The following is a 17,999-nucleotide window of genomic DNA, read 5'->3' as shown; positions in this document are numbered from 1 at the left end:
CGTGACATGTCAAACAAAGCTCATGAAGTGTACTTTCAGCCCCATATAGGTTACATGTGACTGTCATTAATGCAAGATAAGAACTGCTCTAAAACAGTGTGCTGTTTGCAGTCCAAACTGGGCCAAGATAAGCTAGTATTCAGCAAAAATTGCATCTTTCAGGTAGGCTAATGCCTCCAAAATAGTTGCTGGTTTCGAGGAGGCTTCTTCCAAAAGTAAAACCTTGCCATTTAATCAGATATTCTTGAATTGACCGAGTTCTCAGCTTCTTTTCTCTCAGTCCAATGATTGTCCAAGCTAGGATTGTCTTGTCACCATGACACATGTTTAACTTAATCTCACATGTGTGCCACACGTGGATAACTTGGGCGTCCAAAGGGCATTAAGTTAAAAATTCACGGCTGTGTGATAGAGAACTTTGATGTGTCTTTGCATGTGCATTCATTAGGATTCGTTCCTTAGTATTGGTTACAGCTTGGTTCATTAGGTGCATTCAATTGTGCCATGTGGGCCGTGGCAGTGTGGGCAATTTCATTTGGAGCATGAGAGGAATGTTTTGAGTCTTTGCAAGCCTTAAACAGCAAATTGACCATATTTTTGGGTTGCATCAGGTCAGCCACTTTTTTGGGCTAGCAGTGTGGCAGTTGCTCATGTCATTGCCCATATGGGCAGCCATATTTATTCCTCTTCTGGTTATCAGCAGCCTATCCTCTCAGCTGTCATATCATCACCTGCATCATCCTTTTTAGTGGCCACGAGTCTAGTGCCCTCACTGACTCGGCTCCCACATGCGCAGGGGCTGACTATTCACAGCCTAAGTATTACATTCAGATCAGAGTGTTTTTCTTTAGATTTCTCTATTGTTTATCTTCTCTAGCTCTCTTCTCTTCTCCATGTGTTCATTCTGCTTCCGTTGCACTCTCACATGGTATCATCACCATGTGGCGCCATGGAGACCTACTAATCTGCTGCATCCTTAGCTTGCTGCATTTTGCCTTTGTCCAGTTCTTTCCTCATCTAGAGACCGGAAAATGCATTGTTTGGAACAGTTCTCTCATCATCTGCAGCAGATGTCATCATGATTGCAGGGTGCCATCCGAAACGCAGCCTATAGCAGGTTGTCATCATCATTTGGGGCCTCCTGACACCAAAACAACATACTTTTCTCTTGTTTTTTGTAGGTTTCTTGAAGGATATACATGGTATGAGTATGATTGGCGAGATCTCATGGATAGAGAATACAAGCAAGACCAGGAGGACTGCCAAAGTGATCATCAAGATTGTGAAGACCAGTGCTCCAACCATTGTGACCTGTGAGGATGGCCTTGAAGACCATAGAGATCGAGGTGATTGTTGTGAAGACCATTGTGAACATGAGGATCACAAGTATGATTGTGAAGCTTGAAAAGATTGTGACATGGATCAAGATGTGGCTGTGACCAGCTTCCTTCATGTCTCCATCCCTTCATCTTAATTCCATGGACGACCATTATGGCACCCCCCATACAAGCGCCCTAATCTCCTAGAGAGAGACAAGCTGGATGGCTCTAATTGGGTTAGTTGGTTATGCAAGATTGAGTGTGCATCCTTGACGCATTTGATCCTTGGGACTTTGATGCCACTTTTCCTACTCCCCATCCAATTGTGGAGCCACAGATTTGTTCCATAGTGGATTTGGCAGCCGTGTGGGACCAGCTCAGCTCTTGAGCCCATTCCTTCCTTTTCATGAGCTACCATAATTCAATGCTCATGCATGTTTGACACATGGGTAATGCCTTTGAGGTCTGGACCAGATTATCCTCTCTTTATCAGGTGAAGACCTTTGCCCATAGGATGACCCTTAGGATGGAGCTATCGGAGCTCTTTGTTGTACAACCTTGAAAGATCACATCACTAAGATGCTGAATTACAAGCTTATGTGGTAGGTTGATAGGCTCAAGATGATGAGTGTTGGCATGACGATGATCATGAAGGTGACATGGCACTGTTGTGGCAGACATGCATGCGGATCTGCTTGGATGAGCCAAATTCTACCTTGAAGCATCCCTCCCTTAGGGGTACCACTTGAATGACCTTGGTTGGGGTGCCAATGAGAGGTGCTTGATGGAATTGTTTAGGGGGTGAAAAGGAGGGTGATCTCCAACCAACTGGCAGGCCAGAGACAATGCCTCAAAACCACACTCTGCCCATGATGGTGAGATTAGTATTCGGAGGGAAGCAGATATGTGGGAAAATGTCAGGCGCGGCTACATGGGAGGCTGCACTGGAATCCCCTAGTGATGGCAGAAGACCGGATACTATCTTGCTATTCTTGCTCATTCCTTTCTCTTTTATGTGCTGTAGTGTCTTGGACTGTGTGCACATCCGAACCCTTCGGAGATGAATCTGGTGCTTGTTGGGAAGAGATGATTGAAGAGGTGGAGAAGAAGAAAGCTTGGGTGAAGAACTGTAGGATAGCTGTCACTGTATACAAGGAGGCTGCAAGAGAGGAGGTTGCCATGGCACAGAAGGAAGCTGCTGGCTGGGGCTGGAGATGGTTGAAGGAGAAGAGAAGCTTTGGGAGTTTGGGCGTGGGGGGTGGGGGTGGGTGGTTGAAGAGGAGAGCAAGGCTGGGTTAGATGCAGAAGAGGCAGGGTGGCAGGCGGCTGTTGGCAGGACTGGCAGGAGCAGGCATTGATGAATAGTGCAACAGGTGTCTGGGAGGGTGAAAGACAGCACAGCTGGAAGACGAGGTTCTGATGAACAGCAGTATTGCAGAGTGGGTGAGGGCGGGCAAGGTAGAGAGCCAAAACATGTCTGGCAATTGACTTCGCGGCGCTGTCAGGTCACGTCAGGCAGGTCATGCCAGGCTGAACCCAATGACTTTTATAACTGTGATCACCATGATGAGTTACAAGAATTGACATGGGCTATGCTCACATTGAGCATGGCCCTTAATGTTCATAATGTAGATAGTTTGAATAATCTCTCCAAAGGAGTTTTAGCTATGTTCTTCTTCTTTCTCTTTTTTTCACTCTCTTTAGCTATGAAAAAATCTAATATTCATACATATCCCCATCCCCCCATCGTCCCCCTAGTTGTTCTATGCTAGTTGTCCTATGATGCTCCTAGAGCAGAGCACCAAGTTTCCCTGTTAATTCCTGTTTTCTTCCTTACAAATTGAATCATAAACATACTAGCCAAGCAAGGTGCCTTCTTGGATGTGAGAGTTGCTAACAGAGGACTGGGCAAACACCTTGAGTCACCAAGTCTCGATCTTAAGCGCCGCATCTAAACCCTAGTCAACCGCAGGGCTACTCAATGCCACCCAACTATGAGACACTTCACTCACCCTTCATTCTTCTGCCATTGCCAAGCATGCATTTAGTGACAAGACTTGCTTCAATGGTTTTGAAGTAATCTAAAAGCTCAATTGGAGAGGGTTTATGATCACTACCTTTTCTAGTGAGCATGGTATGCAGGATCTCCCATAGCAGCTCCTTGTTGACACAGCTATTTGTTTGTACTAGAAAATAGCTGGTTGTATATTCAGAGAGCAATTATGAGCTATCAGGTTCAATATAGGTGGTGTAATCTAGATGCACTTTCTAGTGACACATCAAACTGTAAGTTGCAAACTTTTCAGAAACTTTGCTATTTAATCAGCAGCTATGTACTTGATGTCCAGTAATGCCTCAGTGTGAACTTATGTGGATGCAGCAACTGTTTGAAATTAATGTTACTTTTGGATGGACATTTGGTGTCAAGTGGTCTCCAAGTGGGAATTCCCTTGCATATGTAGGTAAGTCCTGCCCATATTAATTTGTATTATCCAAGCAAGAGGTTTTTGGAAGAGAGTGATTATGATCCTTCTTTTGTATGGACATTAGACAGGTCATGATTCTACCATTTGTTTTGTCAAAATCTCTGGGCGAACAGCTTCTCCACAACTTCTAAGTCTGAGTGGGCTTCCTTTGAGAGATGTAAGAGATTTTACTTGATTGTTAAACACATGCTTTTGATCATTTTGTTATTAATTTTGTAAGTGTCCTGTCATTTGAAGCCGTTAATATCAAGTTCTCAGATGATAACGGTATTCTTAGCTTGAAGAGAAAGTTTTTTTTTTTTTTTTTTTTGTTTTTTTGGGCAAATAAAGAGTGGCTAATTATATTACTTCAGAAAAACCTTGAATACGAAGGAGTGCTCCTGCTCAACAGACTAGCTGGAGCTGATACAAAGTCACAGAAATATCAAATATACATGCCTCTCAGGGTGGTCTAGGGGGGATGGGGGCAAGAAGCCATGGTGAGGGGGTGTATCGCCATTTGGGGCTGCCTGCCTGCATCACGAAAAACAAGTCGCGGCAGCCCCAAGTGTGCATGAAGTGAAGACGGAGCTCCTGACGAGCTCGGGACTCGCCTTGCACTTGGTCCCATTGGCCACGAAGGGAGCGGATAATGGAGGTCTAGAGCTTTGCCAAAGTCACCTGTACAGAAAGTCTATCTCCTCCAAAAACCTCTCACACTGTGCCGTTGAGATATGCCATCTAGTGAGATTTCCTACGATCTCCCATACCTCAGAGCGGTCTACTGTGGGCTCCAGTACCTGGCGGATGGGTAGAGCCTCCAAGCCGGCTACTGTGCACGACCCCGCCTCAATAAGGAAGATCGTGTCCTGCATCCCAGCCACATACAGAAGGTGACGACCCTAGCTGACTGCCTGTTAGTAGAAAGCTCCCCAAGAGATACATCCAAGGTTGGGTGCTATGCGGCGGAGGATGTGGCAGCTTGAAGAGAAAGTTAATGTCCCACTTGTCAGTTATGTTGAGACTGACAAGTTGAAGTTGATGTGTAGTATAGTGCATTATATTTATGACATCCTTTTGAATCTCCTTGTAGGGTTGATCGCTTTTCCTCTCAACTTTCGTGAAGTACTCCTTGCTCTCTTAGTTGAACATGCTTAGCTTGCTCAAGTGCAGGGCTATCTATCTGGATACAGTCCCATTGCATGAATTCTGGAACTGCCTTTAGGAATGCTTCACAAGCTGTGAGATTACAGATCAAATTGCAGCACATAGTTGCCACTCTCTCTCTCTCTAGACTAGAGAACTATAGGAAACTATGTGAATGGAGAAAGGGATTAGATGCCAGAAACTGCTAAATGGTTGTTGTCAGGTTCATGCTCTAGAGACTGGTTGAAGTGCTGTTATGCATTTGCCAATCATACGATTACCTCTGCCAGTTGCAAAAATTAGTTTTGATCAACTTCTTTTCTTAAGAGTTGTTCTTTCTTTTTTCCAAAAACTTGGAAGCACATGATATCACAAAAGGTTGTGCACCACAATTAAAGTCAGCTCATCTCTAAGAGCTGATTAATTAGTTCCTAACTTCTTTCAGGAGACTATACCATCGGATAACATGTCAAACATCAAAGAAAAAGAAGCATGCTTGCTATACTTGTCAGAAATTTGGGAATTGTTTGTAAAAGATCTGATCAATAAATTTTTTTGGTAAATCAGGTGTTATTTCTATCAGAGACCAAGCTTGTAGCTGGAGGCTATGATTGCAATCCCATGCTTTTTGTGGGAGACAACAAGGGGATCTGGTAAGGGTTACGATCCTAATGAAAATACTAGAGATAACGATTTAGTCAATGCTTTTGGTTGTCAGTTGAGTTTAATATTCTCATATGGCAGGAGGTTGGTGCGCTATGTGGATGAGCAAAAGCAAGCGTTACGTGACATCAAAGCTGGAACTCAGGTAATGACTCAATTTTCTTTTGCAGTATCAAGGGAGAAAGCTGTATTAAGATGTAGAAATGTAAACTTGAAAGGATTTTGGCTGTAAATGTAGGTTCATACTACACCATACTATAGGTACCATATTGTATGTATTAGTACCGTAAGGTATCAATACAAAGTTCAAACTGACCACAATATACAGCATTCACCACTGCAAGATACTAGGTTTTTTGTCACAACCAAGTGAAAGAGTACTTTGCTGCCGATCCCCTGCTGCAAGAATAGGCAGTAGTGAACCCTGCAACCTTTTTGCAACACCTGTCATCAGCAAATAGATGAAGAGTTTGCTGCCAATGTGCATTCTTCAGGAGTTGTTTCAGGCTTAGGTGGAGAGAGACAAGCTGTTTAAGAGTAAATTATCCGTTGTGTATTCAACTCTCATCTACATCTAAATTTTTGTTGTGTGAGCTGCCTTAGCTTTGCCAGTCAAATTGATGTTAATCCAAAAAAGCCTATTGTTGCTTTGTTTTTATCAGGTGATGTTTTCCTAGCTTTATTTTTGGGCTAGATAACAAATTCTTGGATATAAATTGCTTTACTTTGGCCTGCTAAGGCCTTTTTGATTATGTAGTGGAGTGTGTATTTTCCTTGTGCGAATGAGAAATAAAATTGAGTAATAAATAAGAATTAATGCTTTTGCAAGTCTATGATAACATTTTGTGGCTTTTCTCATTTTCTTTATAATGTGGGACCATTCTTTTCTCTTTCATTAAATAAATGAGTTTCCATCCTTTCTCTTTCTCATTAAAATCAATTTGATAATCGTGTCCTTTCTGTAATTAATTCAATTACTCATTACAATAAAACCAATCTCTCTCTCTCTCTCTCTCTCTCTCTCTCTCTCTCTCTCTCTTTTGTATGGGTACTTTGATATTGATTACGAAAAAAAGTACAGCATATCAAGATTACGAAGTGCAGGTTGGCTCTTGGCCATCATGTATGAACCAAATACTCTGAATCAGGAAGTACAACAAGACGAGAGTGCAAAAGGCACCTTGGGATCTCTCTCTCTCTCTCTCTCTCTCTCTCTCTCTCTCCCCCCTCTCTCTCTTTCTCACTTTCTCTCTCTCTCTCTCTCTTTTGTAATGAGTTGTTATATTATATTAAATCATAGACAAAGTACAGAGGAATACAAAAGTCGGGGCAAGTTCACTAAAGAGACCATCCAATGTCAAGAAACTAAATCATCTTTGACCAAGATATCAGCATGCTATATAAGGTCAAGGGAGACATCCCTTAAGCATTGCAATATGACGCTGAATGCCCAAGGTGGCATAAATGATGAATGCATTGCAAATGACCTAAATATCCGACAACCCCAAGTTTTGAAAAAGTGAAACAGAATCTTCATATGAGGTTGTGGTGTACCATGATATTTAGCTTCACCAAATATCCAATCAAGCGGATGCATCCTAGTCCCCACCACAGCACGCCAAATGTCTGAGAGAAGGGCCCAAATTTTCTGAGTAAAGGGGCAGGCTATGAATTTGTGACGGAAAGACTCAACCATAGTGGTATAGAAGAGACAATTCCCATTAGGAATACCTTTGCGGTGAAGAGGTGAGACGAGGGTGAGGCCCCCCCCCCACCAACATTCTCCAAATGGATACCTTGCATTTAAGTGGCGTCTTATTGATCCATCCCTCCATTATTTTGTCAATTTCCACCAAGCTTTAGATTTGCATATATTGGCTTTGGTGGTTAACCATGCATGGTCTTTGATCATGAAATGATATATTTGATTAACTGAAGAAGATTGAAGGGTCAAATGCCTTGCAAGTTTCCAATCATCCGGCGAAGGGCACATGACAAGAAAGGGTCACCAGTCTTGCAAGAGATCGGAGATTCTACCCCAAAGATCACCTTAGCCATGATGTACTTGAAAGACTTGTCTGATAGTGTGAAAGGACATCTGAGTGCCTCAAGGCAAGAGAGTGGTACCAACCACTGAGGTCAATCAAGGATGAGCCATGCGATTAAACTTAGGTCTCTGCTCCAATTTTCCTTCCCAAGAAAGAAGAGGAGACACCGCTAGAATTTCCATTTGCAAAATAAATTAGCTGTCCATTTGTCCTCTACTGGATGCCATTGGGCTTGGAAAGGACCATTTTCCATGAGCATGCCATTAAGCATATGCCACCATGAATTGAGGTAGACATAGAAAAGTGAACCTCAACATTAAGCACATGCCACCAATGAATCTTGAGTCTTTGTATTACCGTGCCAAAGGCCCTAATCCTAAAGGCAAGCGTGGGCAATAAGAGTCTAGGGTTGTTGACCAATACATAGTGCCTAAAATAAGGACCAATGGAGGGCTGTCATATGGGTCCCCACGTTCAAAACAACCCCACCTCCCACACAAGAAATAGGTTAGCATGGCAAGCATAATGATTTGGGCTCTGTTTTGGGGCATACATGGAATGACCAACTTGAGATTTCCAATAAACAAACTTGGCTTCCAATTTTTGCAATATCCATTTCAGCAAAGCTCTTGGCTACACATCAACCCCCAAGGGGTAACCAAGATGTCTTACAATAAGCATACCATGCCACCATAAATTTGGCAAATTGGAGCCTGTACAATCAATAAGGGAAGATTTGGTAGTGTTGATTCACAACCCCGACGCATGCCTACATAATTCCCATACATCCAAGGCTGTTCGAAGATCAGGAGGACCGCTTTTAGAACCATAAAAGTATCATTAGCTAGTGCCCAACCAACAAACTGTCGTTGCAAAGGTAGAGATAGATCAACTACCTACCTCGTATCCACAAGATGTGATAGCATGGAAAGAATAGGGTGAGTAGCAAGTGCTAAAAAGAGTAGATTGAGAGAACAACCCTGTGGGATTAAGCACGCAAGGGAAAAGGGCTCAATGACTCTACAATTTAGCGTAACATAGGAAATGGTACCCATATTGATGGTGTAGATCAATCTAGACATGTGAGGTTAAAAATCCATGACTTGCATGAGATCTGCAACAAAAGACCATTCCAAGAAGTCAAAGGCCTTTTCCAAGTCCAATTGCACTAGAATGACCTCCTACTATATGTGCCCTATATAATCTATGGCCATCTTTGCATTCAGGATATTATGAAGAATGTTTTTGCCCTTAATAAACCCATATTAGTGAGGATGAATAAGATCAGGCAAGTGTCTATGGAGATGTTTTGCCAACACCTTCGCAAAGATCTTATACATAGAGTCCATCAATGAAATTGGTGTCACTTATGTAAGTTTGGACGGGGAGGGACTCTAGGAATCAACAGTTTGGACGGGGAGGGACTCTAGGAATCAACTTAATTATCCCCTCTTTCCACGCTAAAGGAATGTTGCTCAAAGCCCAAACTTGTTGGCACATGGTAGCGAAAGGTTTAGCCAAAAGAGATGCATAAGTGCCAAAGAATTCATTTGTGATACCATCCTAGCTGGGCCTTTTATCATTTGGTAGATGCAACAAGACATCCATAACTTTGCCCTCACGAATATCAGCTTCCAAGAAGTCTTGCATGTTGTGGGGAACCTAATGTCTTACTAAAGGCATAAAAGGATACACAGGCTTAAGCAATCCGAGAAGAACATAGCTGTTGTGAATCCAAAAGATTTGTGAAGTATTCCTAACAGAGACATACAATAGATTGGGGATTAGTAACCATGTGACCTTTTACCTTTTGCAATCTTACCACATTCTCGTGCGTTGGGGATACATGTAAGGCTCAAAAGAATTTATGAGTCTGACAAGAATTGTCTCAAAGACTATTGGTCAAATTCTTGAGCTTAGCTTGTTGGTAAGACTGCTTCTGAAAACTTTGAATAAGTTCACCCAGCCGTGCCGATAATGAGATCAAATTATTATCATGTGGCAAATCAAGTAACCTTAGATGGACCAAGGCCAACATGTCTTCCACAACATGCAAACATTGCCTATTAAGTGAAGCTTGATAGATCCCATATTGTCTTGATACCTTTTGAATGTAGGGACCGGTTAGGCACGGAGATCGAGACAGACTGTCGTTACGCGCAGAGAGAGAGAGAGAGAGAGAGAGAGAGAGAGAGAGAGAGAGAGAGAGAGAGAGAGAGAGAGAGAGAGAGAGAGAGAGAGAGCAGAGTAGAGAATGAGCACGTTTTCAGGTACAATGACGAGAGTGTACCTTTAGGTTTTTAGATAGATATATATGTGTAAATACAAGTGCTAAGGGTGTGTTCACACTTGAGCACATTTAAAAAGCATGAGGTCTTTATTCCCAACAACCTCCCACCTAAAGGCAATGTGCCCGAAGAGGAGAAAAGAATAAGCTAAGTCTAGGTATATACAAAGCTGAAATACATATATCTATCCAACTCCCATCATCTATCGGCAATGAGCAAACCGCTCTGCTGGAAGACCCTTCATAAGAAGGTCTGCAGGTTTATCATCTGCATGAAAGACAAGATTCCGTGCTAGCATGATAGCACTTTAACTATCACAATGGAGAACAGGTAACTCTGTGATGCCAAGCTCTCCCACTAGACGTGAAAGCCATAAAGTCTCCTTGCATGCCTCAGTGGCAGCCATATACTCTGCCTCTGTAGTAGACAATGCAACACACTTTTGTAGCTTGGAGATCCAAGAGATTGCTCCTCCTGTGAAAGTAAACACATACCCAGAAGTGGACTTCCTGCAGTCCGCATGACCAGCATAGTCTGCATCCGTAAAGCCAACAACAGATGCTTTTTGCTTTCCAAAGTAGATACACAACTCCTTTGTGCCTTTGAGGTATCTCATAATACCTTTCACTGCATCCCAATGCTTCTTGCCAGGGGTTGTATCTGCTAACCACTCCCACTGCAAAGGTAATGTCTGGACGTGTAGCAACCATAGCATACATAAAACTGCCAACAGCTGAAGCATATGGTATCTTGGCCATTTCAGCCTTCTTATCATCAGATGTAGGGCTGTCCTCTGCACTAAGTTTCACATATGGAGGCAATGGAACCCCAATTGTTTTTCCCCCCCTCCATATTGAAACGCTGCAAAACTTTGGAGATATACTCCTGCTAAGATAGATAGAGTAAGCCTTTCGATCTATCTTTGAGTATTCCCATGCCAAGAATGTGATTTTCATCACTAAGATTCATGTCAAAGCTGCCATGAAGACTTTGCTTCAATGAATCCAAGGCATGAGTATCCCCGCCAGCAATCAGCATCACGTCATTAACATACAAAACCAAGATAATCAAGTTGCCATCTGCTGCCTTCTTGGTGTACAAGTAGTGATCCACTTGTCTTCTATGAAAGCCTTGGGACTGCATAAATGTATCAAACTTATGATACCATTCTCTTGGTGCTTGTTTCAGCCCATACAAACTCCTTGTGAGTTTACATACCATTTTTTCTTTCCCTTGTTCAACAAACCCTTCAGGCTGCTGCATATATATGTCTTCATGTAGATCACCATGTAAAAACACAATCTTTACATCCATCTATATGAGCTCCATATCCTCAACTGCAACCAAGCCCAAAATGGTTCTCAATGTAGTCATCTTGACTACAGGAGAGAAAATCTCATCAAAGTCAATTTCATGCTCCTGCTTGTACCCCTTTGCAACCAATCTTGCTTTGTACTTTGGTGAGGAACCAGAAGTGACATTCATCTTGTAAACACATTTGCATGGAAGGGTTTTCTGCCCTTTAGGCAATTGCACCAAGTCCCAAGTGCCATTTTTTTCAAGAGATTCCATCTCTGACAACATGGCTTTATACCATTTCTTGCTGTCCTGTCTGTCCATTGGTTCCTTGAAGCAAGACGGTTTACCACAATCTGTCAACATGACATAATCAGCCACATTAATTGCACCAGGAACAAATCTGTCAGGTTGTCTAGTACCCCTAGACAATCTGCTAACCCAATGGTCATTGTTTGCTGGCTGTTCTTGCAAATTACCATTTTCAGCATGCTGTCCTGGCATTTCAGCCTGCAAATCAACATTAACAGCTTGCTGTCCTGGCTGTTCCTGCACATGTAATGGCTCATTTTCATGGGCAATAGCTAGCAGATCATTTCCAGCATCATTTCCTGCATTTATAGGTTCATTTACAGCAGGTATTTGCTGCTGTACAGCGGGCACATTTTGTTGTCCAAAAGGTATTTCTTCCTGGAATACAACCCTATGGGCCTCCTCAGTCGTCTCGGGCTGTTTGTGCATGCAATCTTCCCAGAAGATAACGTCATTGCTGCGTACTACTTTCCTTTTCTCGGGATTCCACAATCTATACCCCATTTCACCCTCGTCGCCATATCCTAGGAAAATGCATTTACAAGACTTTGGCTCAAGTTTGCTGCGTTTTTCTTTATGAATGTGCACAAAAGCCTCATAGCCAAACACTTTCAGATGAGCATATGAAGGTGGCTTGCCCGACCACGCTTCTTGGGAAACTCCCCCCCCCAAAGACCTGTTTGGTGACCGATTAATCAAGTGAACGGTTGTCATAACAGCCTCTGCCCAAAAACCATGGGGTAATGCAACATGAGACAGCATTGTACGTACCTTATCCTATATGGTCCGATTCATACGCTTTGCAACTCCATTTTGGGGCGGATTATGAGGGGTAGTGATCTCTCTCTTTATCCCTTTGCTGTCACAAAATGTCTGAAAGGCCTTGGACACATATTTCCCACCATTGTTAGAGCGAAGACACTTAAGTATCTTATTTGTTTGATTTTCAGCCAATGCCAATAATTTTTTAAACTTATCAAGCACTTCATCCTTGCTACGAATGGGTTAAACCTATACCTTCCGTGTAGCATCATCGAGAAATGTGACTAAGTATTTATTTTTCCCTAAAGATAATCTTGGCATTTGACATACATCCGAATGTACTAACTCTAGAGGAGAAGATTTCAAAGAAAGAGACTTTTTGTGAGACGTCTGTGCATGTTTGCCTTAAATACAATGATTACAATGCTCAAAATCAGCATAACGAAGACAAGGCAAGTAACCCAAACGAGAAAGCACTTTCATTCTTGTTTGACTCATGTGTCCCAACCGGCCATGCCACAAAGAAATGCTTGGCTGCTCGGTCATGGTAACAACATGGTCACGCACACTAGATACATGAAGTGGATACAAAGTATCACTCTTGCAACCTTTGGCAATAACCCTAGATTCCTTACAGGTCTTCCATTTTCCATCACCAAAGGTGATATGAAAACCATCATCATCTAGCTGCCCTGTGCTAATCAAGCTCTTCTTGAGCTGAGGTATATGCCATACATGCTGAAGCGTAAAGACAGAGCCATGCTGAAACTATAACTACACACTGCCAATACCTGCAATCTCACATGCATAGTTGTCCCCAAGATGGACAACACCATGTCGACTCCCTGTATAGGTAGAGAACTACCCACGATGAGGGGTGACATGAAAGGAAGCACCTGAATCAAGAATCCAGGTATGCATGCTATCATCTGTATTTGCAAGTAGAGCATGTGCACCAAAGTGTGAAGAGTCAAAGAGTACGTCACTCCCACTGTCACTGTCATGAGTGACTACATTCACCTCTTCAATTTTTACACTGCTCTTCTTAGGCTGACTGTCCTTCTTCTCTTCCTTGCTATCATCTGTCTTCTTGCCTTTTCCTTTCTCTTTTTTCAATTTGTAGCAGTCACGTTTAGAGTGACACTTCTTGCCACAATGATGGCATTCAACATCTTTGCCACATGATTTACTGCGTCCCTTGCCATCATATTTGCCCTTTTGCTGTGATCTGCTCCTAGTATGCAAAGCACTGGAAGACTTACCGGATGCATTGTTCTGCCAATTCATCTCTTCCATAAGTAGAGCACTCTCTACGTCAGTATACAAAAGGATCACATTAGAATTGCTCATAGCAGTTCTGGAATATATCCCAACTCTCTGGTAGAGTGCAAAGCAAGAAAGTAGCCTTAAATTCACGATTGAACGCCAGTCCGCCACACTCTCCTCGCTGGAGCCTGGCCCTGTCCCCTGTGACTGGCAACACGATGCTTGCAGCTCATGCTTGGCCCTGCCACCTATGAGTGGCAACACGATGCCTGCAGCTCACGCCTGTGACTCTCCTGCTCGCCTTTGAGCTGTCTTGTCACCATGCTGGTCTTCTGCCTCAGCCTGACGATTGTCTGTAGCACCTTACGCTTTGATACCAGTTTGTAGGGACTAGTTAGGCACGGAGATCGAGACAGACTATCGTTACACGCAATGAGAGACAGAGAGAGTGAGAGAGAGCAAAGTAGAGAATGAGCACGTTTTCAGGTACAATGACGAGAGTGTACCTTTAGGTTTTTAGATAGATATATATGTGTAACTACAAGTGCTAAGGGTGTGTTCACACCTGAGCACATTTTAAAGGCACAAGGCCTTTATTCCCAACATTGAACATTGGAAATCAATCTGTTAAAAGAGTCCAATCCTTCTAGTGGAAAATCACATGAAATCCTCTCCAATAGTTGGGTCATGTAGCCCTTGAAAATAGCATGACTCAAAAAGGAAGAGTTGAACCTCAAGGGCAGCCTACCTAGGAGACCAGCGAATGCGGCACTAGATTGCCTAATCATGTTAAGCTACAAGGGGAAATGGTCGAATAAGACTGTGTGCTGCAAGACTCACATTTCCAAAATTTTTCATAAGGAGTCTTCAGGCATGGCATAAATATGGTCTAGTCGAGACCATGTGGCCAAGTATTGAGGCAAATGAAAGGTAAATCGTGACGCCAATGGAAAGCCAAGGCCAAAGATCTTGTTTAAGGACATCTGTTGCAAAAGCTTGCCATGCTCTGATTTTTGGGTTATCCATCAAAGAGTGTTGCGAAATAGACTGGGATGGGTCAGCACACACGTTTAAAGTAGCCCATAAGCAAATCCTCTTTCTAGGCTTGGAGAATCCTAAAGGCGGGTTGACTGGGCTTGACTATGCAATGAGTCATGGGGTGCATAAAGGCCAACCAGCCATAAAACCTGCTCTTCAAAAACAATCTCAACCACCAAGAAGTGTCCACGAATATCATTCTTAACAAGCACCGGCTGGAATTTCTCGTGTATAACCATGAGGACGCCTGAATAGTGTTTAGCCTTGCAACCAACATAAAAAAGACGGAATCCATGACAATCCAAAATATGACTAGCATCATCACGACTTTTGTGCTCAACATCACATAAAGCAACCCGATGGTTCTCATGCAAAATATGCCACATGACATGTTGTTTACTGTGGAAACAAATCCCACAGGCATTCCAAGTGGCAATTTGCATATGTAAAATCAAAGAACTAATGGATGAGGTTGTTCACACCTTGCTTGAACTTTCTCAACCAAAGCCTTTAAAATTCCTTCATCCAAAAAGCTGCCAAAACCACAAAAGCATTTAGTTATGTGCGAGCAAATTTTGTAGGGGAAGGATTACTTCCATTTGTTGTAGGCAAATGAGGATATTTATGATCCCATGGGATGATCGCCTTGCCCTTGTGTTCAAAAGCAAGGCGTGTCGGAGGATCCTTGGGATGCTCTCAAGGGCGCTCAGCTTGTGATCTTGATTGGTAGTGTGCTTCGAACTAGAAGGGTCCACGACAGGTGCATGTGGTACGTTAGAAGATTGTCCTTTCTATGCACATGTGTATGGAAGGAATCCTGGGTGCCTGATGATGAAACATTAGTTATTGAATTTTAACCTTCTAACGCTTTCTATGTTGAACATCAACCCATCTTGAATCATCTAGGTTTGGAGAAAGCACGGGCTGCTTATGTTGAACCACATCCTTTTGCGAATGCCGTTGTTCCCCAGCGAGTGGTGCCTCAACCATCATATCAGTATCCACATTACGAGTAAGAGTAGCGCACTTTTTGTTTGGGCACTCGACCATGAAATGACTAAGCTTGCCACAAGTGGAACAATTGTGAATATATGCTCAGGTTTGCATCGAGGAAACACAACATGTACGCCAAGATTGAAACACAAAGACTTAGAAAGTGACAAGCAAAACTCACCCTCTCCCTCACTCTCTAGCAAGCAAGAAAAGATAGATAACATGAAGTGTAGAGAAGAAACTCTGAAGTGAATGAACGTTGTAAATGAATGTGAGAGTGTACAGAATGTCCAAGAGCAGAGTAATGGATTGTTGGGGGAGTAATGTCCACCGGAGATGGATCCCAAGTGTTGTGACCACCAGTCAGAGTGCGCAAGGCGAGGAAAACACCAAATGCTAATCACTAAGCAGTTAGAAGATAGAGGCGGCAATAGGGATGATGCTTGGAGCTGTAGGTGGCAATAGGAAGCTGCAAACATGGGTGTAGGATGGCTGCCGATAGGAAGAAGATGGTCGCCAATTGCTGTCCAGGGCAAGAAGGCCGAACACAAATTGTAGGGCTGACACCTGATGATGAGGGAGAGGCTGCCACTTGTTGCTTGGTTGATGGAGAGTCAAATGCAGGAAGGAGGTAGTTTGTGTGCTGGTGATGGCAAATGGACCAAATGTTGCAAAGGAGTAAGAACTTGCATCGAAGGGATGAGGTTGAATGGTGGGCAGCTTGTCTATTTATAGATGTTGAAGGGTGCCCCAAAATAGGGTTTTGAGGGACCATTGAAACTCTCTCAAACTGTGCACCAAATTTGCGTTTTTCATTAATTAAGCGTTTTTTGGGGTTGTTTAAAGATGCTAATCAGTTGTAAAGCGTGTTTTAGCTCAACAATAGTGACCTGCAAAGGTGAATTGGTTAAGCTGAAAACATAGTGGATGCATGGTGGTGCAACTAAGGTGCAACCAATTGGGCCTTTTTCTTGAGGTGTTCCACAACATGCATAAACGATTTGCTGCGTGCTCTCATACTGGGAGGCACCGATACAATACCAATAGCTGCCATTGTATTCCTTAATAGAGGCCAATAAACTTCAAGACAGCTTTCTACTTTAATCCACATTGGACATTCCTGTTTAAGTAGACTCTAAAAATCAGACATGGGCCTTCATTGTACCACATGCACCAACTACCTTTCATGGGCAGGTCATATCTATTTGTGAATGATGTAAGTGTGACCTCATAGAAACCTTTGGGGCCCATGAAAACCTTGTTAACATAGTCACAGCTGAGAATGGAAGCCAACCACTGGCAGATCCAAGGGATCATTTGGATCCTGCCCATAACAAAAAGTATAACTCCACGTTCATAAAAGCAAAAAAAGATCGAAGCACTTTTTGCATGTCAATATGTGCATCCAATGCCTTGTTCATGACAATTTGGAAGATTACTATGATTGTGTTGAACATATTCCCCTAGTAAACTCTAGTAGATGTTTCCAATCCAATTTTGGGGAATCATTGGAAGCATTGGCAGCCTAGGCATACGAGCACAGCTGGGATTCCGAAGGGGCAGGGCTATCAACAATCATCATAGGAGCATCCACATCATGTTTACTGCGTTTCACTGCAGGTTGTGCATCGGAGCTTGGAGGCACTTCCTCAGCCATCTCCATGTATGGGACCATCTCATCCTTGCCCTCTGAATTGGGTCCCAAAGCATCCACCACCTGATCTATGAATGCTATATTGAGCTCAAAGATGATGACTAAAACGGTGTGCTGTAGATCAATCTACCCACAGTCCACAATAATTCTGCCACTATCTCTGTCGTTGGATAAGCGCTGCAGTAGATATACCCCTGGTAGAAAAAGAGAATTCATTGTATACCCCTGGTAGAAAAAGAGAATTTACTGTAAGGCTGCGTACAATAGCACTGCACAGGTCAGAAATAGGGCATCCCACAGGCTGAACAGAAGAAGACGGACTCTTTTACTCGTTTGCCCTCTCTGGCAACCCTGTTCCTGCATGCTACAGGAACAGAGCAGCAGTTGCACAAGGCAGAATAGCAGGGGTGCAGCAGGCCCCTAGGTCTGCACAGCACCAGAGAGGTTGACACCTTTGTATTCCCGTGTCTGTCTCTCTGATGACCTGCAGCAGGCAGGCTGCACAACAGTGCACACAGAGTAGAATAGAGCTGACAATGTCGAACAGAGAGCTGTCTGCTCGCAACCTGTGCAGGGTCACACAGGTTGAAGATACACAGGCTGGTGCATTGGTGAAGGGCTTCACAGCAGGGCAGCATGATGACAAATCCAATATTGTGCAGCTGGTATGGTGTGTAGTCAGTGTAGGTCCTGCTAGTCTCTGTTTGATCTGCCGATTGTTTCTGTTGTGAGCTGGTAGTCTGGCATGA

At 43.2% G+C, this 17,999-nt stretch overlaps 1 protein-coding gene across 4 annotated transcripts in view; it reads left to right on the top strand.

Moving 5' to 3' along the window:
- The window catches only part of LOC148025664 (actin-related protein 2/3 complex subunit 1A-like), a 68,425-nt gene that overhangs the window by 42,805 nt on the left and 7,621 nt on the right, over window positions 1–17,999 (top strand). For 2 of the 4 annotated variants that reach the window (XM_087692877.1, XM_087692879.1), the window contains exons 9-12: window positions 3,700–3,781; window positions 3,874–3,962; window positions 5,498–5,583; window positions 5,675–5,738. In XM_087692877.1, coding sequence (XP_087549003.1) covers window positions 3,700–3,781; window positions 3,874–3,962; window positions 5,498–5,583; window positions 5,675–5,738 — 321 coding nt within the window. Of the gene's footprint in view, window positions 1–3,699; window positions 3,782–3,869; window positions 3,963–5,497; window positions 5,584–5,674; window positions 5,739–17,999 lie in introns of all 4 variants that reach the window. The other 2 variants (XM_087692878.1, XM_087692880.1) reach the window with 2 other exon arrangements.

Source organism: Lygodium microphyllum, chromosome 14, assembly GCF_053477565.2.
Source record: "Lygodium microphyllum isolate KBCC chromosome 14, Lygodium_microphyllum_v1.1.10, whole genome shotgun sequence".
Taxonomy (NCBI): Eukaryota; Viridiplantae; Streptophyta; class Polypodiopsida; order Schizaeales; family Lygodiaceae; genus Lygodium; species Lygodium microphyllum.
This window is presented reverse-complemented; position numbering and strand designations above follow the sequence as displayed.